Here is a 26,143-nt window from a genome sequence, read left to right as displayed (position 1 = left end):
CAAGCTAAAAATAAAAGCTAGGATAGAAGCTAAAATTGCATAAAACTCAAAAGAGTAAAAGTTATAGTGCAGTGTCAGAATGAAAGGCACCCGCAAACAGGAAAGTTTTAAGCTTTGTTTTAAAAGAAGTGAGAGTTGGAGCGGTCCTGCAGGTTTCTGGGAGCTTGTTCCAGATATTTGGTGCATAAAAACTGAATGCTGCTTCTGCATGTTTAGTTCTGACTCTGGGGACACTAAGCAGACCTGATCCAGATGACCTGAGAGGTCTGGATGGTTCATAACACAGCAGAAGATCAGAAATGTATTTTGGCCCTAAACCATTTAGTGCTTTGTAAACCAGCAGCAGTATTTTGAAATCAATTCTCTGAGAGACAGGCAGCCAGTGTAGAGACTTCAGAACTGGACTGATGTGATCCACTTTCTTGGTCTTAGTGAGGACTCTAGCAGCAGCGTTCTGAATCAGCTGCAGCTGTCTGATCGATTTTTTAGGAAGACCGGTAAAGACGCCGTTACAGTAGTCAAGTCGGCTGAAGATAAATGCATGTACTAGTTTTTCCAAATCCTGCTGAGACATCAGTCCTCTAATTCTTCTTATATTCTTCAGGTGATAGAAGGCTGTCTTTGTAATTGTCTTAATATGGCTGTTAAAGCTCAGGTCTGAGTCCATGACTACACCAAGGTTTCTGGCTTGGTCTGAGCTTTTTAACATCACAGATTGTAGGTGAGCACTAACCTTTAATCTTTCTTTTTTGGCTCCAAAAACTACAACCTCAGTTTTGTCTTTGTTCAGCTGAAGAAAATTCTGGCACATCCAATTATTGACTTGTTCAATGCACTCACTCAGTGCTTGTATTGGACTGTAGTCTCCTGGTGATAGAGTTATGTAAATTTGTGTGTCGTCTGCATAGTTATGGTAATTTATTTTGTTGTTCTCAAAAATCTGACCCAGTGGGAGCATGTAGATGTTAAACAAAAGAGGCCCCAAGATGGAGCCTTGGGGAACTCCGCATGTGATTTTGTTCAGCTCAGATTTGCAATTACCTATAGACACAAAGAAGTCCCTGTCTTTTAGGTAGGATTTAAACCAGCTGAGTGCTATGCCAGAAATACCCACCCAGTTTTCCAGTCGGTCTAGTAATATATTATGGTCAACCGTGTCGAATGCAGCACTGAGATCCAGTAAAACTAAAACCGTAGTTCTACCACTGTCTGTGTTCAATCGGATGTCATTGAAGACCTTAACAAGAGCAGTCTCAGTGCTGTGGTTTCGTCGAAAACCTGACTGGAAGACATCAAAAGAGTTGTTTAGTGCCAGAAAGCTATTTAATTTTTGAAAAACTGTTTTTTCAATTATTTTAGACAAGAATGGAAGATTTGATATCGGTCTGTAATTATTTACTATTGATGAGTCCAGATTGTTCTTTTTGAGGAGTGGTTTGATGACAGCAGTTTTCAGGGCCTGTGGGAACACTCCTGAAACAAGAGATGCATTAACAATCTGTAAAAGCTCTGAGACCATACAATCTGATACTTTTTTGAAAAGGCCTGTTGGCAGAATGTCAAGGCAGCATGAGGAGGATTTTAGATGTTGTATGATTTCCTCCAGGTATGTCTGATTTATTGGATAAAACTGTGTCATGGTATTTGCACCAGGTTTAAGTGGACGCAGGGGAAACAAACATCCTGTACCTGCTATGGAGGAAGTGACTGCTTGTCTGATTTTGTGAATTTTTTCTGTAAAAAAGGAAGCAAATTCATTGCAGGCCCTGGAGGATAAAAGTTCAGAGGCTACTGACACAGGAGGGTTTGTTAGCCTGTCGACAGTAGCAAACAGGGCACGTGCATTGTTATTGTTTTTGGTGATGATGTCAGAGAAGAAGGACCGCCTTGCATTTTTCAGTTCTGAATTATAAATGCAAAGTCTCTCTTTATAGATGTCATAAGAAGGAATGTGGCCTAGTTAACTGGTCCCTATTGCAAAACAGAGGACCTGACACGTGGATGTTGTGGAGGATGGAAAAAATCCATGGTGTAAATTATAGTATCTCACTAATGTACTGTATATGTTGCTTTAGAAAATAAGCCCTTTTAAATGAGAAAATAATAAGACATTCATGAAACTTAATTCATGAAGACAACAAAACTTAAGCTCTGGATGCAGTTTGTGCAGCAGGGTGGCAATGTGGGTATGACCCTTCTTCCACCAGCGAACTCTGCTCCAAGCTCCAGTGTCAGCAAGCATCCGTCCTGCCAACATGTCCTTGAGCGAGACACGGCTGTTTTGTATCTGACCCAGTGCTCTGACCCTAAAGGTGGAGGGAGAAAAGTGAAAAGAGAATTCTCCTCTAGGGATCAATAAAGCATTACATCGCATTAAAATCAAGCTTTGGATCCTAGATCCAGTTAGATGTCGACTTGCAAAACCAGTGATTTGCTCATCAATCTGATGTGCTCTGAAGCTCTTCCCTCCACAGGGTGGCATGGTTTCACTACAACGCACACCAACAGGGGCTTTGAAACAGACTTGGTGATTGACGCTGGCAGCTGGTGGATCCCGATGCCAGACAGTGATTCCCCATGGCTCATGCACACGGTCAGTCTTCGCTACCAGACGATTATCATCAAAGAGGAAGTGCAGATTGTTGGGGTGGAGCTGAGGTATCAGGAGAGAGGCAGCCTGGAGGCTATTTGTCACATGAGTTGTCAGGGGCCATAAAGGCCGATGGCGAGCAGAGCCGCAGAGAGGCACAATGAAGAACAAATGGTCCATGTGCAGATATGCCTGGGCGGTCTGTGGTGGTGCCTACAGTGTAAGACTTTGTCATTATATCACTATTGTTGTAGCTGAGGGACCTTGCTGCTCTGAGCATGTGTGCTTGAGTACGAGTGCTCCAGAGAGGGTGAGAAAACATATGACTGTATCAGTAATGGCTGTTGGCTACTGACTGAAACTCTCAGTCCAGGTTTCAAACAGCCACATAGCTGCACATGACACTCTAATTAAAGGAATAATTTAACATTTTCAGGAAAAAAGCTTACCTTCTTTCTTACCAAGAGTTAGATGAGAAGATTGATACTAACTAGGGATGTCACGAGAACAGATACTTCGTTACCAAGGTGATGCCACAATTCTGAAAACGTGACGGGTACTTGTTTTTCTACATACCGCAGGTACTGTAGGTACCCCCAGGGCTCAAGATTAACGGCGTCCCGCCATCACGAGGACGATATAAAATGTGTTTGCGATGCAGTAAACTCACTGATGCATGCAGGGGACGCACCCTATATTTCCCCTGATACTGCTACATTGTGAACAACAAATCTGTGTTGAAATCAGCAGAACAAGAGCTAGTTATCGTTAGCTGTTACTTCCGTGCAGGACTGTGCTGCTTACGATTTATTGTTTAACCTTTGTATTTTACTGTGGGATCTAATTTTCCCTGGCAATGATATCGACTTATACATTTCTGGTATTTTCTGGTAGCATAAAGACTGGATTTTCCCAAAATATCAAACTATTCATTCAACCATTGTGTCATTTATATCACACATTGGATAATTTCTTTTGCTGCACTTGAAAGCAGCATTGCTTTTATGGACAGTTAAGAATGAAAATCAACAAAAGACAATTTCCCTGAAACCTGCATGAATTATGAATGTATGTTTTTCCAACCTCCTGAAAGTGCTTCGGAGACAGCTGGAAACAGGATAATGAAGAAGCCCATTATTGCTGTTGCTCCGCAGCCAAACCAAACAGCATCAAAGATATCCCCCACTCGCCACTGCTAATTATCAAGCCAGAGACATTTCTCCTCATGTGATTATAATGTTTTTTAAATTGCCCCCTTTGGCATGGTTGAGCTCCAGTAAGCAGCGCTGCTTCTCCACTGGGGTGGTTAGTTTAGTTCTGCTTGGCGACAGGCAGAAGGTACAGTAAGCCTGACAAACTTGCTCCCAGGTTGCCTCTTAGGGATGAAGGATGGAGTGGTATCATGTAGTAGCACATGTGTGTGTTGGGGGGGATGTGTTGGCAGCCATGTCTGCCTGAAGGGATGATGACCGATGCAGCTTTGCAACCAATTCCAACTCTCTTCTTCCAATTGGATAAGGCCCTCTATCCGTTTCCTTACACATTGACCACTTCCTAAAACATCAATTTATCAATGTGGAGTTGTTTAATTAGAAATATTGAAATTTTTTTTTAGTAACATCTAGCCTTTCTCCCAAAGACGTAGCAGACTGCTCAAGATAGGAATCAGTTTCTTATTATTCACCAGAGCTAAATCGATCAATCAATTTTGCTGACTATACTGATTTAAGCCATTTTTTGATGCAAACATCCAGCTTCCAATGTGAGGATTTGATGGTTTTCTTTGTCACATAATAGGAAACTAAACTAAAGTAAAACACATTTTGGACTGTTGGTCAGATAAAACAGGAAATTTGAAGACATCACCATAAATCTGGGAAATTATATTGGGCATTTGTCTTATTTTCTGGCATTCGTAGAAAAAATGATCAATTAATTAATCAAGAAAATAATCACCAGAGAGTATTTACATTTGAGTGCTGGAGCCATCCTGCTTTTAAAGATGACTAGAATGACTAATAGGCATTAACAGGCGTACTGTAGGCACTGTGCTGCCATTACCTTTTGTTTTGATATTGATGCGGTCTTGTCTTGCCATGTTTCTGTTTATATCTGAAAAATAATAAAATATGATATAACATATATGGTTAAAAATATATAATCTTTTCAGTATCACCGATCCTTCCTCCTACCCTTACTTCTGTCAGAACATATTGGAAAAATAAATGTCCCTGCTGCTCTGCCCCTCATCTAACATCGTGACCCCTCTTGTAGAACGGCTCTTGTCAGAAAGGGCATTAGTGTTGACTGCTGGGTCCCATGGTGGTTAAATAGATGGTTGGGTGGTCAAAAGGAGGAGCCAACAAGTCTCCATTAGTTGATCGACCGTTGTCATTCTCCCCCCAGAGGCCACCTCTTAAAAAAAAAACTCCTCACCCGGCACCCCCATCCACACCCTCACCCCCACCCGCAGCGGGCCATGATACCCGAGTGCTATTACAAGTCCCAGTGTTGCCTAGCAACTGGCTGGCGGATTACAATTGGGGCTGTACATGGTGAAGATTTAACACTGTTTATGGGGGTGTCAGCGTGTGTATACGTGTGTGTGCGTGAGTGTGCATGCATTTGTGCCTGTTTGGGGCAGAGGGAGCTAGTGTCTGAGTGAGTGAGTGAGTAGTGTGTGTGTGTGTGTGTGCGTGTGTGTGTGTGTGTGTGTGTGTGTGTGTGCACATACGTAAATCTGTAATGGCTGAAATGTTGTGAGATATTCAATTACACTGCTGCTGGGGTTGCCATTTTGGGAAATTTTGGTTTCTTCCCAAGAATTAGAGGAGAAGAATAATACCATTCTCATACTTATCTGTTAAATATGAAGTTACAGCCAGGAGACAGTGAGATTAGTTTAGCATAAAAGACTGGAAACAGAGGGAAACGGCCAGCCTGGCTCTGCTCTCGCTCTTTTATCTCACGTTTTAGTCCTCTCTGTTATTACAAACATGTCTGAGCTCAGTGCGGACCATGAACTCACTCCGTCAAGCAGTGACATTTATGTCATGATGGTGTTGGGCTTATTGGAAATGCTGTTTATTAAAGGCCGCTAAAAAAAACTGAAATATTGACAAACAGACCCCGGAAGTTCTGGTTTCCTTCGCTCTCTCTGTGGGGTGTTACGTGCCGGACTATTTCCTGGCTCAGAGAAGTTACTGGGTCCCCCATATAAATAAATGAGTTGTCGTTTTTACACTGTGTTGTTTTGTGCGAGTTAGACAAACAAGATACAATTAGTTAATTAGTGAGCTTCAGAGGTGCTGGTAGGTGGATTTTGGAAAGAGCCAGGCTAGCTGTGTCCCAGTCTCCAGTCTTTGTGCTAAGCGAAGCTAACCGAGTTCTGCTGAAGCTTTACCGGACAGATGTGAGAGTGGTATCAATGTTCTTCCTAGGGCTGTCAAAGTTAATGCGATAATAACGCGTTAATGCAAATTAGTTTTAACGCCACTAATTTCTTTAACGCATTAACGCAACTTGCGATTTTTAGGTTGTAGTGGGATCAGTTTTAAAGCTGGAGTGAAGATACTGCTATCATATGAAACTAAGGAATCCATTGGTACCAGCCATGTCATACTAGCTTGAGAAAGAGGTTAAATAACGGGCAGGCAGGCAGGCCGAATTAAATGATTGGACGGGTTTATTACAGTCCTGCGACAGCCACAGATACTGGATTTTTGTATTGTTTTGTCAGAGCATTAGATTTATTGATTGATGTCGGGATGTAAAGACAATTTCAACAAACATAGCAAAAAAAAAGTTTTTGAAGAAGATTGCCAACTCTAGCTTTAAAAGTTTCCGGCAGCACGCAAATAAGCATATTTCCCAATATGTTGAACAATTCCCAGTCCACAAGCCCTTTTCTGTCACCAAACCAGCAAAGAACTCATTCTGACATAAATCTTAATTTATTAGAGCGCAGCTCTTTAAGTCTGCGCTCAGACATTTGTCCTATGAGCTTTGCTATGAAAGCATAAGTGCACTACTGGATAATGAAAGGTCACTCTTGAAGTTAATGTTCCCGGCATCACTTGACTTGGTTGTCATCTGACAGACGTAATTCAGTTGTTCTTGAAGAGCCATTACGCCGCAGACTGGAACATTCAGATGGGAAAGCTCTGCCGGACTAGATAATGTTTTTCTTTATGTTATTATCTTCTCATTTGTCTTTTTTCCCCACCTTTAAATTGGACACTTAAATTGTTGTTTTGCATTTGGTTAATAATAGATGAGGGTGAGGTGTAAATGGAGAGGAACGCTGATTGTGTAATGTGTAAGGTAATGGGCGGATGGAGGGTTTGCAAATGCTGTTTGTAAAGAATAGATTTTTTAAATGGCTGTTTGGAATATTCATGTTATTGTCTTCAGGAAACAAAATGCTTCACAGTGGGCTACACTAAAGACGTGTCTCTCCTCAACAAAAGGCACAGCACTCTGATATTTTTTCCAATAAATCCTGAAACCCCGAGGAATTTCAAAAGCGTTATGAGAGTGAAGGAGGTGTCCCTGATATGTAAAATCAATATCTCAACAGAGCCGGAATAACTTCGGTCTCCTCTCTGATGCACTTTCTAGATGATTCGATTATTTGACTGTATTCTGGTGAAGGCCTCTCTTATTCTTTTATCCAGTCTTTCAGAGATTTCACGAGATAAAAAAAAAACAATTTAAACTCTAAGAAATGATCACAATGACTCTCGACTTCTGAAACGTTTATCTGACAGCTCATCTCTTCTTCCAATCCCTCCGTGTTCGTCCTTCCTCCCCACTCAGATTCTCTTTCTCTCCTTCTAGTCTCTGTTTCTGTCTCCTGCTCAAATTCATAATTAATTAACGCTGCACATTCAGACACTTCAACAGGCTTGCTGATTACAGCCGTGAGCTTACATCATGTAATAAGGCAGCAAAATGATTAAAAAAAACAACACATTTCTTGTCAAAATAACATTTTGTTAATGTTTATTAAAACAGGTTTTACATAATTAGGGCCTTGTTCCATGCGTGTTACTCTGCAGCCTGTCTGTCACCAATTAAAATTAGCAAGTGTCTGATTTCTCCATATGAAATCCATCTCATCAGATGTCACCCTCTGATTAGCTCAAAAATCTGTTCCTGAGTCCTTTGTTATCTCAATTCAGGAACTCAGGCATTCATATTTTTTTAATCTGAAGATATAAACAAGTTTGCCAGATAATATACAATCACCATAGTTGCTTAAAGTTCAAACTGCAGCCTTGAAACCTGCCATGTAAAAGTAATTTAAGATGTCATACTGTCAGTAGCATACATCACGGTCAGCTATTGTTCACACTGCTGAAAGGTTCATAAAACTTTGTGTCTTTTTCACGTGCTTCACTTATGCTTCCTCACATCCTATCTCCTCACTTGACCCGGAAATTGTTCCCCCCTCCGACATCACGGAGGCTCTTTCAATCCCTTAAATGCACCTCGAGGATGTGATCAGCGAGGATGTGATCTGATACATCAGAGTGAAGACAGATAACAGATTCAAAGTTGTACGTTCATTTAGCCTATAATTTCCAGTGTTCAAAAGACACAATAATCATATTCTGGGTTATTAAATGACTAATTCACAATCAGTATATCAATAAATACGTAGGCTAATAATTAATAAATAATATAAAGGCATTGTGCCAGTAGAAATGGTTCCTGAGCCTCTAAGCAGGACACAGTATGAATACAGACTGCAGGCTGTTATTCATGTGCAGGTGTTTGTTAAACAGGTAACAGACTACAAAGGGAAAACACTGCTGCTCTGCCACTGATAACTGTGTGTCTGCATTTGTAGTATTAGTGCAGTTCAGACACAAACTCCATCAAACGGATGTTGCTTCACGTGACGCTTTAGAGGAAAGGACGTCTCATTTCTCTAAAAACATGTTTCCCTGTTTCGTCTCTCCTCGCCTCCTAAGCTCGCATCTCAGGTGGGAGGGACGTGAGGAGAGGAGGCGAGGAAAGGAAACGAGGAGCACAATGAAAAGGACCCTTTGCGTTCGGTCAGGGACACAAGTTTAAGGCTTGAATCAACTTTCACTTTTCAGTTTCCTGTGAAATGGTACAGCTTGTAGTGCTGCCTCAGTTTGAGAGGCTTTTTTGAGACACCTTCTGTACAAAATATTCAATAAAAGCAATTTTTCTTATTAAGCTAAGCACTAAGCACACACAATGACTCTATGAAGACTGCAAACCAACATCAGACAAAAAAAAATCTTCATTTTCAAATGCCCTTTCAAGCTTTTTTGCATATCAATGTACTTTTAATATAATTCAGTTTTGAATGTGGCTGGCTGCACACCACCTGAGGCTGTATGTATGCACTTTTGAGAGAGAAAAAAAGAAAGTGAGTCGATGCTACGCTCCCATTTTAAGAGAACATTTCAGCACTTTACACTTTAGCTCAGATTTAGACATTGCTGACATAACAGCATGTCAGCTCGCATTTTGTAAGCGAATGTATGCAAAGCTGTGTGAGATTTAAACGAAGATGTAGATGGAAGATGAATATTTTGTGCAAAGCACCGTATAATATAACTGTAAATATTCATGTCGTAGTGTTTATAACCACCGAGACTAAATTAGATTTAAACAGAGAATGGCACAGAGACCTCCACAGCTGCAGCCTGAGGCCATTCATGATTAAAACAAATAAAATCTATGCTTTGGATGACATCAGCGTCCAACATGAATGTATATTCTTTAAAATGTGTATTAACGGTTGAAGAGATGCATCATATTTTTATGTTTGCTTTTTGTCACATATTTTCTTTAAACAAGTTCAGAATGTTTTTTTTAATGAACTGCTTTTTTGCTCTCCATCACTAGAGTAAAGTTCAAAAGTGCATTTTAAACAAACTTTTAAATCACTGGTTCTCAGTCTTTTTTGGCCTGTGTCCACTCAGATTAAACTACTTCTCCGTATGACCCCTTCTCACAGGTTTAACATATCTATGAGTTGTGAGCAGTTCAACCAAAGTGATTTTCCCTCCGCAAATTGTTTTAATTAGATATTTTTTTAAGTCTTGAAAGGCAAAAACTCTCCAGTAATTCACAAGAAAAAGAACTGTAAGAGAAACACAGAAAACATTTGAGCACAAAATTAACACCGCATGGGGATCAGCGCTAACGTTAGCAAGCTAGGCTAACTAACTTCACTCTCCGAATGGGTCCTTCCAAATGTTGCCTGTTGTAATGGGATAGGCAGCATAAATCGCTAACGGGCTCAGCGAGCCGTGGCCGTTTTAATTATGTTTGGCCAAACCATTGACTGTTTATAACAAATGGACGAAGTCACCGTGACGTATGGTTTGAGGACTGCCGTTTTGAAGCCTCGAGTTTGGCATTTTGGCCGTCACCATCTTGTTTTTTTGCAACCAGAAGTGACACGAGACGGTGGAGCTAAATACAACCAAACACTGAATACGAAATTTTTAGGCAACTAAAATGTTACAATTAACTTTCATGAACTGAAAACACACTGTGAAAGGGTTAAAGTTGTAAGACGAAAACGCGGACAACTCCCAGACCGGACAACGCCGTGGTAGCGACCTGTCAATCACAACGTAGCCCCGCCCTAAAGCATCCCCTGCTTTATGGTCTATTTGACTCTAAATGGGACCATAATTTACTAAATGAACATCATGCTGTATTGAAAAAGACTTGAAACTAGCGATTGAGACCATAAACTCATATTCACAATGTTTACTGAGGTAATAAATCAAGTGAGAAGTAGGCTCATTTTCTCAGACTTCTATACAATCAGACTTGTTTTTGCAACCAGAGGAGTCGCCCCCCTGCTGGCTATTAGAAAGAATGCAAGTTTAAGGCACTTCCACGTTGGCTTCACTTTTCAGAACAGGAGGTTGCCAGCTGGGCCAAACTAAACGTTGGGGATAGTTTAGCATCGAAATGTGGCCACAGTCATTAAGTAAACATATCCTGTGACTCCTGTGACATGTTGACCTATGTTACAAAAAATTTCTTCATGCCTTCCGGACGCACTTTGCTGCTGCCTGGTGTTTTCGGCGCAACGGTTGATAGCTATAGCTATGTGGAAAAAAACTCCAGAGATACAGTATGATGTGCTCCGGTTGGTAGTGCACTAGAGAAGTTGACAGCACCTCTCCTTACAATGTCAGTCAACCTTTACCATGGGAAATATGGAAAACACAAATATGTCCAAAACATGTTTTCTTCTCTTATAAAAACTGGAAAATTAAATGATTATATTTCATATTTCCTCACACAAAAAGTGTAAGAATCATCTCAGGTTTCTTTTATGAGCCCTTTGGGTTGGGAACCACTGATATCAGTAGAAAGAAAAACTGATTCCATATAAGCACTGGTGAAACATCCAAAATCTGGTTTCCAAGTAGTGTTTTTACACCACAGCTATAGTGATAGACAACAATTTAAATCTAAGAGTCCAACTAAGAAACGGTTGGAGTCATTTGTGGGAGGTGAGAAGCCATTACTGAGCGCTAAGTCTGGGAAATAATCTTGAATAGGTGCCTCTTCTCACTAATTTCCTCCTTTAGTTCAATAAGAAAATTAGAGAGCTGAAACAACCTGTCAGGTTACGTTCATTCCTGCTTTTTCCACAAAGTTTTCTTATGTGTCATAGCCTGCGGGTTCGTGTATATTACACATCTCCATGATATTGATTTTCGCAATACAGCACTTTATCTAATAAGTCCTTGTCTTGCACACAATATACTACTGTACATGATTGTATTAACTGTCAGCTCTAGTCCTTCACAGTTCTAGGTACAGAATTATGCAGAGGAAGCTGTTTACATACTACACACACACACACTATTTACATTCACATCACTTTATCACGAGCAAGTACGCAGACACACAAACACGCCTGGATGTGCACATTGGGCTTCAGGGTTCATAAGCTGCTGCTGCACACTCATCCGCGCACGTCACAGTCGGTCATGCACTCATATAAACTTGTCTACTTGCCTTCCATGACTGTTCCAACGGCTCGCCTCCATATGGCAACCAAGGCCGCTCGCTGAATGACTGCGCCGTCAAACATCCTTTTCAGTGTCTGTCTGCTTATCATCACACAACATGTTCCTGCTCCTTCGAAAACAACTTTAAATGAAACGGCTCCAAGATGTTTTTTTTTTATGTTTCTTTCCATCAAACCAATTTGCACCTGCTTGAGTGGACTAATAATATCTGCCTTGGTCGGAGGCTCTCTCGTCTCTCGATGTATAGCTCCATAGGGGATGAGTATGAAAAATAGAAAAGGTAACTGGGACAGCACCCAGGATGATATGCAGTGAGTAAAGACACATCCTATATGCAGTAATACTATATGAAGCTCGCTTAGATGTTCAGGTCAGAGAGGCACACGCTTCAGGCTAAAACTTTGTGCTGTTTCCAGTTATTGTTTCACACTCTCTTGACTGGACTTATGAAGTAATATAATAAAAGCATACATATTGTTTGCCTGAAGCGTGTGCTTCCTCAGTCATTAGGAAGGAACAAAGGAACAAACCCTGCAAAGACAGTTCTTTACAGTATAGTCAGGATTCTATTGTGAATTCTCTGCTGTCTATCCCTCATTGTCTTTCATATTGATTGTCTCAAGTGATAGAAATTGTGAGGCTTATTAATTACTAGTGCAGTTAAGGGCTCAGCAAAGAAATAAAACAAATACTGTATACCCTCACCTCCGTCTTCAGACACTCTTCTACAACTTTAATCTTTGTTATTCAGATGTAGTTTCCTCTCCTATCTGTCCCTCCCCCGGCATCACACACCGGCTCCTGTATTGCTTTACACAATGCTGCTATCAGGCTTTTCATTCCTAATATAAAGGAGCGGTGCTCGCATTTCCATTTCACACGTTTATGGGCCAGTGACTCATGCGATACATCAGGGTAGCTCATCTCAATGAGTGACAATACTGAAGGATCCGTGTTGTAGAGGGTTGTGAGAAGCTTGAGTCCTTTTCGTGCCGATCGGTACACGGCGACCTTGCAGTCACATGGCTGAGTGTCACAGAAAAGAGGACCTTGGAGTTCTCGGATTGTTTCTTTTATTCTGCTCGCCTATGTTTGCCATTATCTCGTTATTAGAGCTGCGGCTGCCAGCTTATTCCCTGTGCAAATCTATAGGAAACACATACTGAGAAAAGTTGCTCTGTATAAGAACATGTCTTTTTTCTATTTTGTCTCACATGAATATTTGTACATGTCTATTTATTATTATGCTTGTATTATGTATTCACAAAATATCTATCAATTATTAATTTGCTAACTTGCTGTCAACTTGTCTCATGTCCTATGCCTGTTGCCAGATGGTCTGCTTTGCGTGGCGTATTTATTAGTATAATATAATAATGTGATGTTAATATTTTTACAATTGTGTCTTTTGACTTTGTGCTGCACAGCTTAGGTTTTAGTGCATGCGTGATATGACCATTTTACTGACTTTCAACCTATTTCTTCTGACATTGTATCATTATTACTATTTTTTTTTTTTTACATTTTTCTTATGTCTTATTGTTGCTCTGTATGCTTTGAGCAGTAGCCTTCATTTTAATGCATTTTTTTGCTGGCTATTAATAAATGTCACGGACAAAACCTGAAAAACAACATTTACATACTGCACTCTATTTTTTGGACAATTTAAAAGGCTCATGGAAAATGCAAAACAGAAAATATGTTCTTGTTTCTTCCTCAGCTTTCTGGTCCATTTGAACTGATGAGCTAGATTGATAAATTAATCTTTAATTAAATACACTTAAATGTGTGATTTAAAAGTAGGGAGGGTTAAGAGACGAGTAGTTTCTGCTACTCTGCTAAACCAGGCTAATTATCTGGTGTTACTTTATTCTCCATTATGATTAGATTAAGCTACTACCTTATTAATGTGGTAAGATTATTAAGATGTTGGAACATTTAAATAGATTTTTCAATTCCAGGAAAAAAGTAGCAAAGGGTAAATTAGCTTCAGCTAAAGCTATCTCACCAGATAGCAGTCACTGCGGGTTGGTTTTTACCTCCGTTTTCTTAGTTTTCATGCCGTTTCTCCACCTAAAAAAATTCCACATTCTATTGTATAATACTGTTTATAGTAAGGTAGAACTGGATTGTCCCGGTTTCAAACTAGGTGTCCCGAGTCCCGACAAATATCTGTAAAACACTAAAATGTCCCGATTTTCAACATTCATTACCAAATTGTGCCGGTTTTCCCAACAACTGAAATCATAATATTATAATACTTGTTTTCAGCGCGTACATAGACTATTTACTATAAACTTAACCAATATGAAAATAAACAAACAAACAACGCACCATGCGTCTGAATTCAACATTTATTTGCTGGCCCCATTAGGGGTCGCCAAAGCCAAAAAGCTTCATGTCGCAAAAAACTTCCCAAACGGTCTTTTCTAAAGAGCTCCAGGAGACGATCCTTCCTTCGTAACTTAAGCTACTAAGTACCCGGCAACGAAAATGCTGCACTTGGTGGAAACGCCGATATAAAAGATCATATGAAGATGGCCAGATACAACAGCTGGCAGGGGATGTGTCACAGTGGGCCATTTAGCCAGCAGCCTGCACACTGATCAATACCTTGCGTTTAGTTTTAAAAAAGGTATCTGACAATCAGTAATGTAAGTTATATTACACCAATGCAATCCTGGTGTTTTGTGTTTATTCGTGTTATGATACAGTTTTCAAATAGGCCTAAACTATGATCTGTTGGATTTTGGGAGACAAAACATCATTTTTCATCGGCTGAGGCGCTGTCCATGGTGTTGAAAGTTGCGCTGCTTAAGCGCATGCATGCCAGAGCGTGCAGTCCACTTAAGGGTCCTGGTTTGGGGGTGTGAAAATATGGTCACCCTATAGGTAAGATGCCAAAACGTCTGATGTCTTAACTCAATTTTGGCCAAACATGTAGTTCCTATGTTTTGGCTTTGTATAGCAGTTTGGCTAATTTGTGCAAAACGTGGTTATAAACAGTACATGCTCATTTGTGTTCTGTTGTTTCACACACAGCTTTTCATGCCCAAATAGTGGATGTTATTGTTATATTATTGCATCAATATTTTGCTGCCTCCTGTTGTTGTTCTGTGTGATTTGTGCATCTTGAGCATGCTTGTTTTTGTTGCCATTGTTGTCTTTAGTGGCTTAGCCTAATGTACGTTTGTGAAATGTTGATTAATGTGCGTTATCTTTATGGATACAGAAACGAAATACCAAATACATGTAGGGTCCTAAACCAACATATATAAAATAAATAGTGCAATAAAATGAATGTATGAAATCTGTATGCAATTGGCGATAATCATGTAAGAAACATATATAACATTGTATTGTTTAAGCAGAATGCAGACATTATCTAGTTCCTAACTGGTTAGAGAAACCAGTCCTGTCTGCGTTTGTCATCTGTGTGTAACGAGGGCCGACTGGTTCGCTGATGTCATTTGTTCTTGTCAGAGCCATTGTGGACTCTGTTGTGGTCAGCTGTTTTTCACTGAAGCACTAGCACCCGTCCCCGACATAATTGGTGTGGCGAGAGCACGTAACGACTATGCATTCGTAATGAGGGGATTTCAGTTCTCATAAACAGGAGAGGCAGGAGAGTAGAGATGTGACGAGGAGGAGCGGGGGGGAGGTAGGGAAGTGGAAGAAAGCCCAAAAAGGTGATATAAGGGTTATATATATCATATATAAATATATATATATTGAAGGGTCTTTTGACAGAATTGGCAGAGTGGTGGCTCTATATTGCAGTGTGTGGGGGATTGTGTAAACATGTGTGGCATGAGCAGTTTGCATGAAAGAGTAGGAGTCATGCTTCTCTGGAGGCTTATGCGTTATATTGCCATGTTAATGCATTCATGCATGTCTCTGCTATGGCATCAATTTAATGGGACCAGGACATACATAAGTGTGTGTGTGTGCGTGCGTGTGTGTGTGTGTGTGTGAGAGAGACAGAAAAAGAGAGAGAGGGAACTGAAGAGGGGGCATGAGATAAGAAAGGAGAGAGACACGAAGAACACCACGGAACAAAGACATCAAGCAATTTTTGAAGATAACACAAAAAAAGCAGCAGTAAGTCTATTCAGCAGCCTGCGTTGTGTGACAGCTTCTTGGCTCCCCTTTTTGATAGACGGAGACTTTCAGAGAGTGTGGACTCCAAACTGAAAGAAAGGACAAGTCAGATAAAAAAAGAGAGACAGAGACCCGCAGAGAACACCAATTTTGTCCCTTCAATAGACGCACGGGGGAAATAGCATGTTTCCCCTTGTCTATCACTGACTCGAGACCCATTAGCTTAATTACACGGAGGAACTGAGACTGAAGAGACTCTGTGTGTGTTTGGGAGAGAAAGACACAGTGTATTAGTTTGGAATTAACATGGACAGAAAGATGGAGAGATCTAATTAGAGGTCTTTTTTCCCCCTTAAAATTAATACAAAGCCTGCATTTAATAAGAGATGCTGCCTGTGTGTGTACTTGTATCACTCACATTATGGGGACTCAGGAGGTGATTAGCTTAGTTTAACATAAAAAGACTGGAAGCAGGGTTGAGACAGCTAGTCTGGCTCTGTCCAAATTTGGAAAAACAAACACTGACGCATTGCACCTTGTTTGCTTAATCCGTACATTAAGACAAATGTAAAAACGGCTGTTTTGAGGTCTAAGGGTAGCTGCCCATCTGCTAGACCAGAACATCAATGTTTAATAGTTGCTGGATTATATTCAATGCCAACATTATTATATAATATTACATTATTACTTTCTACAAAATCTGCGCATAGCAACCACTGTGTGAATAAGGCTAAGGAAAGATCACTGTTGTGTCAAATAAGCTATGGTTAAAGTGGCAGTAGGCAGTATGTTTTTGGCATCATTGTGCAAAAATTCCATAATAAACTTTCAGTATATTGTAATTTAAGTGTTCTGAGAGAAAACTACACTTCTGCACCTCCTCATGGCTCTGTTTTCAGGCTTTAGAAAATCTATAGTCTTTGGTGGAAGACTTTGACCAATCACAGGTTATTTCAGAGAGCGTTCCTATTGAGCGTTCCTATTGGCTTTGCTTCGGCCGGTGGGCGGTGCGTGGTATTTCCTCAACTGATCTCAACATGGCTGCCGGGTCACAAACTTTCTCATTTTACAGCTAAACAGAACACTACAAGATGTTTCTGAAAACATTTGAGGAGAGAAATAGGCATTATAGTAACAAAATGTTGATTCATATTTGATCAGCGCTGCCTAGTCTGACCATTTGATCGGAGTTTGCGAGTGATTGACAGCTGCTCAGAGACGGCAAGGCTCCAGATCAGCTCTGATTGGTTGTTTTACTCCAATCTGTGAAATCTTGCAGATGCCATTAGGAGCACCGGAGGACACAGAGGAACATGATTTTTTTTCAGATTACCTGTCTCATGCACTACTGCCAGGATATAGAGACCGATATTTTACTTTATTTAATCATATTTGTGCCAATTCTACCCACTGCAGCTTTAAGGTAAGATTAACGCTATAACACCTGGTCAAGGTTGGATAAAGATTGCAGTTAATAAATAAAAGTAAAAAGGTTTATAAATAATAAAAAGGTTAACATTAATTACAGTAACGCTAACTCCAGAAATCTGACATGCTACAACCACCTCCCTTTATGTTCTGTCTCGCAACCTATAGGGAGAACACTACTTCCTGCAGTGGCACTGACTAAATGTCGTCATTGAACGTAAATTGTGCAGTGTGGGTTGATCCACTATGGACAAAATTCCTAGGAACACTGGACTGAACTGGGCTCGAACTATTTCTTGACGAACAACAGTTTATTGATCCGCTCAGCACCTTTTTTTTTGCAGCTTCTCCGGCCGGTGAGCGCAGGTTTTGGTCTCTTTACAAGATGGCACCAAAACTGGCAGCTTTGTTGTGACAACAAGACTTCAAGTAGCTGGGCACATTCACTCCTAGCTCATAACTCCCCCTTAAAATTGGAAGAAATGGCTAATTTATGTTTTCTGAATATTCTTTTTGACAAATATCGAGGTTTAATTCTGCATCTATGCACCCCTGGCAGGATGATAGGAATAGGAAAACCTCCCTGACTCGGGAGAGTTCCAACATGTTCTCATCCCAGCTTCCAACACATGCTGCCAATTTGTCAAACCCCTTGGCGCAACTTTATGTTTTGGTCACAAAACCACTTTGTTAAAAAAACAACATGGCTGGGCTTAAAACTGCTATGCTATGTTTGTAAAGGGAAAATGAAACTGAACATTGTGACGCACGGGACACAAACAGCGGTCTTCTGAATGAAAGCCTTGTGTTTGTTGGACCGATCCACCCACCCACCCGCCGGCGCCCTGTGTGTGTCTTTTCGCTCATTAAACTACGTCATCACACTTTCTCTGACTGTTGCCACGGATGGGTTAACATTGTAGTTAATGGACCGCCTGATGCGTCAGCCTTGTGTGGCGGTATCTAACGCAGACGGGCGTGACAAAGCCTCGGTATTTGACGCCCCTGGGAACGTGACCGGGCTGCGTGTTCACGTATTATCCCAACATGGTTACACCCACTGCTAGCCTCACAGTTACACCATTTAAATACCCTAATTAGGAACTGCTGTTGTTGTTGTAAATATTGGATTTTATTTACAGAAATTAAGAGAAATGTAGAACATCATCAGCCTTATCCTTAAAGGTTAGTTTAAGCCTTCAGGAATGAAGCAATGTCCTCCTAGAGACAAAAACAAGTGTGTGTGTGTTTGTGTGTAGGGGGATGGTGGGGGGATGAAACAGTCACATGCACAACAGACTGTCAAGTAATAACTCCCCGCTGCCTCTCTCTCTCCATCTCCATCTCCATCCTCCTCCAGCATGTCGCTCTCCTCTCCCTCCTCTGCTCCTCGTTTTATATCAACTTGAACTATTCATGCATTTAATTTCTAATGATACACGTAGAGCTCTCTCTCTCTCTCTCTCTCCCTCTCTCTGTCTCTCTTCGTCTCCCCCCTCCTCTTTCTCTCTCTAGTTTCTGCTCCTCTCTTCGCCACCTGTTAGTTAGTCTCCTCCGCTCCGCACTGGAATCCCCTCTTTTTTTATGAGGAGTTTCACACTTGCGCTATCAGTGAGGTAAGTCAACATTTCTATAATTTTATTCTGAAATGCAGACAGGTTGAATCTGCTGCCAAGGTTGCAAACGTTTTTTCTGATTTATATATATATGTTTTTCCCTCTTTATTTCTCTGCATGAAATACACCTTTATGTAAATCTTTCCTTCTTCCTCGCCATCTACCGCTATCATTATATTTTCACTTTACTTGTCTGTTTGGTTCATGCACGTTTCTGCATGAGAGAATAAAAAGCAAAATGCAGTAAAAAAAACAGACTGAGAGACAGATTTATTCTGCATCATTCTCACACAGCAGACAGGTGCAACATGTGGCCGTCTGTTTTTCTATCTTTTTTTACCTGCTCCTTCACTTTTCTTTCACACCTTCCAACACACGTCGAAGTTTACTCATGCCTGGCAGCCTGAAAATAACTTGGCTCTAATTGACAAGTGCTCAGTGTCACTGTGGTTAGCTGCAACTGATGTGCTGACTGTCTGTGCTCTAATGAGTAGCTACAGCGTGCCGCACTGTACTATACCATCTGCCTGTCAGCCTGGCAGCTTGTTATTTAAAGGTGAACGGAGCCCGCCGCAGGGGTCCATTGTATGTAGGACACAAGAGAAGAAGAAAAAAACAGCCAAGAGACAGCGAGAGGGAGGAGAGAGAGAGATCCTCGCATACCTACAGGTGGAATAATGGTGTCTGAGAAAGTCGGACGGTGAGATAATGACAGAGATAAAAAGGGGAGAGGAGGTGGATTATGAAAGGTGGAGGATGGGGGTTGAGGGAGGGAGCGTACATGCCTGTGATATGACTCTAATTTAAAGTGAAGGAGCTAAAAGAGGAGGTGGGGAGGGGGAGGTCGCATGTTGCACAAAGATATTCCTGACTGCCAGCTTCATTCCTCCCATTCCTCAAAGCTGGAAACCTATGTAACGTTAGGATTGATGTGCAAAGGGGCCATGCATCAAATACTGTATATGGTTGCATAACTAGCTGCCACAGGGTTACTGTGTGTAGCTGACAAGTTGGGCCATTCTTATATTGTAGCATATAGGAATTATGTAAAGTAGTAAGAGTATGTCAAACGAGCTTTAGCACATGAAAAACCTGTCAAGTGTGAGGTTCACCTTATTATTTGGAGTGTTCTCAGTAACAAGATGATGATGAAAAGGGAAGATGAGAGAGAGATTCCAGCTGGCAGCTTGAGAGCGATCAATCATGAGCTCCACGTGAGCTTCTGCTTCCCCGCGGGCTGCGAGCCACCAGGCCTCCCGGCTCTATGTGTGCTGGTGGTGCTGCTGGTGCTCGGGCAGCTCCAGCTTACGGCCACATCTGCCAGGACTGGGAGGCGACTGACTGCGCGCATTATATCAACAGACACTCGCTCACAAGCCTGCAACAGCTGCATAGAGCGCGCGCGTGTGTGTGTGTGTAGAGAGAGAGATGAATTAATGATCTGACGGAAGTGTATCTGCGTATGTTTGATGGCATGCCTTTTTGAAAGTGTGTGTGTGCTTTGAGGGATTATACAGTATGTTACTCATAAGAACAATCATTATCTACCGATCCAAGTTAATTCATCTTTTAATCAATTCTGGCTATAATCATAATCATCACGGGGAGTTTCATTAGCTTGTTTTCACCTTCTCCGTCTTATTAATGCCGCTTAATTTGAGATTATTTTGCTATTGTGTTATTGTTGTGTCAGGCGGAAATGATTTATTGTCGCTGGTTTTATCTTCAGATTTGAAAAACTGTGCTTGTAACGAGAATCACGTCCTGAAGTGCAGGAGTCTGACGTTATCTCTGCGGCACTTAATTGAGCAGCGATGAACTCTGACCGGTTTGTTCAGCGCTCTAGAAGTCATCAATTTTTCCTATTGTGGTTCTTAATGGCACTAAAATGGCTGCAACAGGCTAAACGTCCATCATCACGTTCCACTCCAGAGCTAGAGGTCTGTTAAAGTCCTCTCGGTCAGTTGAGTGGAGGAAGTTTGCATGCTGGCACGCTGCAGCGTGTTTCAGAAGTCTGTTTCATCTCCAGCCAAGAGAGAGCTGGATGAGCTGTGGCGCGTAACGCCCACTGTTGTGCTCACAGCAGAGAGACTGGACCATACATGACAAATGACCCTCGCTGCCTGTAATTCTGCTGAAGGTCAACAGTCAGAGGCAATAATTTCAGGGCCACTTTACGCCAATGGTCATATTGACTTTATCCCGGCGCCTGAAGGGTCTGAAATTAATCTGTTTACTGGTTTTGACCCCACAAACAGAAGGAAGGGGACAATGAGGAGTAATTATAGTTCTGACGAGCCTTATACAGCCATTTGAGATTAACTAAAACCTGCATTCATAATAAAGTCAGCCTGGTCGCACTAAATAAAAGCGTATGATGGTGAGTCACAAGTCATTTCACATGCAATGAGAACACCGTTCTTGCTTTTGGGGTCATTTGTACGCCATGTAGTCTGTATTGACCGCAATGTAAACGCATCTCCTTAAATATGCTACGCTTAGAGCTAGTGACGTAGAATAAAAAGTGAGAAACGCCGCTTATGGTGGGTGGTCCAACAAACACTGGACTTTCAACCAGGAGACCGGTGTTCCAGACCGATGTTCGTGTTCCAAAGAGTTGAGTGGCGTTAGTGGCGTTAGTGGCGTTAGTGGCGTTTAGGGATGTACCGATACCGATACCAGTATCGGGTCCGATGCTGTGCTCATGTACTCTCACTCGTACTGGCAAACGGCTCTGATACAACAGCACCGATACCACTTTAAAGCAGCGCTATGTTAACCTCTCGTTACCATCTTTCAGGTCTTCACGCTCCACCTCCCCGACGGTGCGGGCGAGACAGGCCGGTGGTTTGCCCGACCCGGCTGGGCCGGGATCCCACCTCAGCTGGCGCACACCGGCCCTCACTTTCATTGCGCTATGGGGTTTTGCTTGCACCCTCTAACTCGCGCATGCGTTAGACTCCTTGGTCAGTGTTTCAAGACAGGTCGGGTGGGTTGCCGACATCGCCGCAGACCTCTGGTGCCTTTTACGTGGGCCGCGGCACGACGCGGTTGGGGCGCACTGAGGACAGTCCGCCTCGGTCGACAGTCGCACGGGGAGCAGCGAGCCCCTTCACGGTGCGGCGAGGTCCGGGCGGGGAGCGCTGTAAAGCTGCGGCCGCGAGCCACCTTCGCCCCGAGCCTTTCCAAGCCGACCTAGAGCCGGTCGCGGCGTAACGCCTCGTATGTGGGACTCCCCAGCCTGCCGTGCGTCGCTCACACCCTCCGGCTGGCTGATAACGAGGGTCTTTTGGCACCGAGAAGTACTCGTATCGGCACTCGGTATCGGCGAGTACCCAAGTGTAAGTACTTGTACTTGTACTCGGTCTGAAAAAAGTGTTATCGGTGCATCCATAGTGGTGTTAGTGGCGTTAGTGGCGTTAGTGGCGTTAGTGCCGTGTGTTCCATACTTGTGTTACGTTGTCTTTATCCGTATTTTACTTAGTTTACAGACTTATTTTATGCCCAACCATGATGTTGTTCCTAAACCTAACTAAGTGGTTTTGTTGCCTAAACCTAACTGCGGGTGTTACTGTAGTTTTGTTGTGTGGCGTAGAAATGACATGCGAAAAAGCTAAAATATGAAGCTACAGCCAGCAGTTTGTTAGCTTAGCTTAGCATAAAGACAGGAAACAGCTAGCTTTGCTCTGTGCAAAGGTTAGAAAATCCATCTACCAACACTTTTAAATCACACTAATCAACATGGGGGTAATAACCTCTCTGTTTGTAGTTGTATCAATCTTCTCATCTAACTCTCTGCAAGAAAGCAAAGTGTATGTTGAACTATTCCCTTAATATGGATGCATGGCTATGAGAATATAGTTTCTATCAGAATAAATTTGCAAACACACAAAGCACAAACATGTCCTTGTCGAACCACAACGCAAGCAGGCAGCTACCTGCGCTCATTGCAACATTATTTATCTACTTCCAACTCTCTCTGTAGAACAGACAATCCTTGATCCCCCGTCTCCTTTGCAATGCTATCCTCCATACTCTTTTCTTTTTCTCCCTCGATTTTTCACTGCAAATCATCAATTGGATCAGTAGCTATTGGTCAGAGGCCCCGGGGTAGACCCAGAACACCCTGCAGAGACAACCCTGCAGACAGACTTATCGGGGAAACCACAACAACTTCAAGATTCCCCCTTATAAGACAGCCGTGTAATGTGATCAGTACAGCAATCTGACGACTCTGAAAGTCGTGTAGTGTGTAGGTGCCGTTACAGACATCACAGAGGAAGTGCAAATACTCACAGTGCAAATATTCACTTCTCAGTTTGAATCGATTAATGCAGAGAGAGCAGAAGGTAGTCCAGGGGGGGTTTGTTCAGTATTGAGGACACAACGCCCCCTCAAGGCCTGCTGTCTTTAGAAAACTAAAGCTGTGAGATATTTGTAATCCACCCCCCTCTTTTTTTATTTCGGGAAGAGAGCAGACACATCAGCCTTGTGGTCAACTCCACTCCCTGCTGCCACAACTTTATATAATCACCAGGACGCTTCCCTCCATCCGAGTACACTGAAGAGCGTTCCAGCCTGCGAAGACTTCATCCTGTAATTACCTGCCTGTCTGCGGAGGATTGTTAAGCACTTTAGATAACATGTGTGCCTCCGCGGCTCACGCACGCACACGCAAACTGCCATTTCATCGAAGATGATTAGGATTCGGGGGAGACCCCTATTGTCCGTTATCCATTATCCTCCCTGATAGGCTGGAGATTATTCAGATGTATTCAATTGAAATGCAAATTTGTGCACATCCTCTGCTCTATTTTGTCATCTTATGAGTAATGTCTTTCTTTTTAAGAGTTCTAATTATGTTGAAGGAGGTTTTAGTGCAAGAGCAGTTTGAGATAAACGCTTCCTATCTTAAGTTCTTCTTCTTGACTATATGGCAAATGTAAAATGCCAATTAAGTGTGATTATATCTCAGTGATGGCCAGACGCAGGATCTTATTTATCACCAACCATCTCACCGAGCTCACCTTGTTTCGCTTGGATTAGCAACTGAGAACAGCAGCTCATATCTGTGGATAAATGTCTTTCTTCGGCTGAATACGTAACGAAATTTCAATTATTGCATTGCTGAAAAGATTTAACTCTTCCTCCGTCTATCTCTGTGTCTCTGTAGCCCTATGACGGTGCGAAAAGGAAAACGTTTAGGCATCTCCATCCAGGAGCACATGGCCATCGACGTATGCCCGGGCCCCATCCGGCCCATCCGCCAAATCTCTGCCTACTTCCCTCGCCTGTCGCCCACTTCCTCCTTCTCCGAGCCGCTCTCGCCCAATCACGTGGCAGCTCCAACATCGCTCTGCCCCGGCAACGCGGGCCAAGGTGGAGGGGCCGCCGGAGGAGGGAGCAGCAGCCTGTTGTCACCGCTGTTACCAGGGGCGGCGGGCGGAGGGGGCTCATTGTCAGCCATGAGCAGCATGGACACCTCCATCGAGATCGACAGCTGTGACAGCGACGATAACAGTGAGTCACCTGAAAGTAACGACCTGGTTTCACTGAAGCTGCTTGAGCCCGCAAATAGAATTTAACTCAACACAGAGGTGGATCTGGGACAATAAGGCCTAGAACGATTCAAAGAAATCAAAATTGACCCTTCGCTAAATGCCGTTTGTAACGGCCGTCGAGCTTTCTGTTCTGACACAGCCGTTTACAGGGTTGACGGTGGTACATCTACCACTAAAATTCTTTTTGAATCAAGTCTTTGATCTAACACAGAAGCAGAGACGACAATTGACTTTGTCGATTAGCAGATTATACTTAAAGGGATAGTTCAAGTCTTTTGAAGTGGGGTTGCATGAGGTACTTATGCATAGTCAGTGTATTAACTACAGTAGATGACGGTCGGTACGCCCCCAGCATCAAGAAACAGACAGGAGCACCGGCACCGGAGCAAAGCAATGTACTGCGCCGAACTAAACGCATCTATACTGTTTTTGTCATCTGAGCCTGCTGGCTTTGGAGAGAGCATAGATACGTTTCACAGTTCAGTTCAGTTCCCTGTCGGAAAGGAGAAGGAAAAGGTTCCCTTACGGGCTAGATTTGTTTAAAGCCTGAAAACAGAGCCATGAGGAGGTGCAGAAGTCTAGTTATCTCTCAGAACACTTGAATTACAATATGCTGAAAGGTAATTATGGCATATTTGCCAAGAGATAGTACTGCTTACTGCCACTTTAAACGAATATTATTATTTTTAGGTGAGCCTTTCTTTTAGGTGGATAGAAATAGGTTTTCTGCCGTCCCCATCCACAGCACTGTACTGCTTTGCTCCGGTGTCGGTGCTCCTGTCCGTTTCTCCAAACTGGGGGCGTGCCGACCGTCATCTACTGTAGATAATACACTGACTATGGATAAGTACCTCATACAACCCCAATTCAATACACCCAAACTATCCCTTTAACGAGCTGATTCAAAACACTGTGTTCAGCAGATTTTAAAGGGTTCTATTTTATTCGTTTTAAAAGGAGAACCCTGTAAAAGTGGTCTTTAAAGAATAGTTTGACATTTTGGTAATTACACTTATTCGTTTTTCTTCGAGAGTCGAGAGTTAGATGAGAAGATTGATACCACTCTCAGATGATAATCTTCTCATCTAACTCTCAGCAAGAGATGTTTAAATGTGATTTAACAAGTGTCTCTTCCTGTCATCACTCTCTATATGAAGTAATAGAGTCATCAGCTGAAAAGCAATTACCAAAGTAACTGAAACATTTCTTCTTCCAGCCGCCTTGGGGACGTTAGAGTTTGACCTACTGTATGAGAGAGCCACCAGCTCCTTACACTGCACAGTCCTGAAAGCAAAGGTAAATAATGTTTTACGAGAGCCAACACAGGTAGTTTATCTTGTAGCAATAGAAAGTAAATATTTAATTTAGCTTCGTATCACTCATATTTGTGTGTTGTTCAACCAGTGACAAAAAAGCTGTTCAGTCATTTTTCTAGGGCTGTAGTCAACCATCGATTGGTCGATGGATTATATTAAATTAGTTTTAACCTAATTATTTTATACTTAAATGATAACAACAGAATCAAGGCCGACCAGCGTGCAGATTTCTGAACTGACTCTGCAGGGGGTCTTGTATGGGAATTCAAGGCCGAGTTTTCAAATACCATCTTCGTTAGCGCTGCTTGTGTTTTGCCCACCAGCAACTACTTGTCACTACGTGATATATAACAGTGATATTTAGAAAATGTAGTTTTGATATCATGTTCATAATACACATATGATAATATCTTGTAAATAACCAATCGCCTCTTAAAGCAACAGTAGGCAAGATTGAAGCAAATATGATTAAAATAAAATAGTA

The 26,143-nt window shown here is 42.1% G+C and overlaps 1 protein-coding gene across 2 annotated transcripts in view; it reads left to right on the top strand.

The window, feature by feature from the left end:
* Positions 1-18,504: 18,504 nt before the first annotated feature.
* LOC119479880 (double C2-like domain-containing protein alpha) overlaps positions 18,505-26,143 on the top strand; it is a 29,568-nt gene continuing 21,929 nt past the window's right edge. Inside the window, exons 1-3 of one of the 2 annotated variants that reach the window (XM_037755855.1) lie at positions 18,505-18,782; positions 23,956-24,302; positions 25,560-25,639. In XM_037755855.1, the coding sequence (XP_037611783.1) occupies positions 18,751-18,782; positions 23,956-24,302; positions 25,560-25,639 (459 nt within the window). In that variant the 5' untranslated portion in view covers positions 18,505-18,750. Of the gene's footprint in view, positions 18,783-22,083; positions 22,124-23,955; positions 24,303-25,559; positions 25,640-26,143 lie in introns of those variants that run through there. The other variant, XM_037755856.1, reaches the window with a different exon arrangement.

The sequence above is a fragment of the Sebastes umbrosus genome, chromosome 20 (genome assembly GCF_015220745.1).
Source record: "Sebastes umbrosus isolate fSebUmb1 chromosome 20, fSebUmb1.pri, whole genome shotgun sequence".
Taxonomy (NCBI): Eukaryota; Metazoa; Chordata; class Actinopteri; order Perciformes; family Sebastidae; genus Sebastes; species Sebastes umbrosus.
Note: the sequence above shows the minus strand (reverse complement) of the source record. Positions and strands in the feature narration are given on the sequence as shown.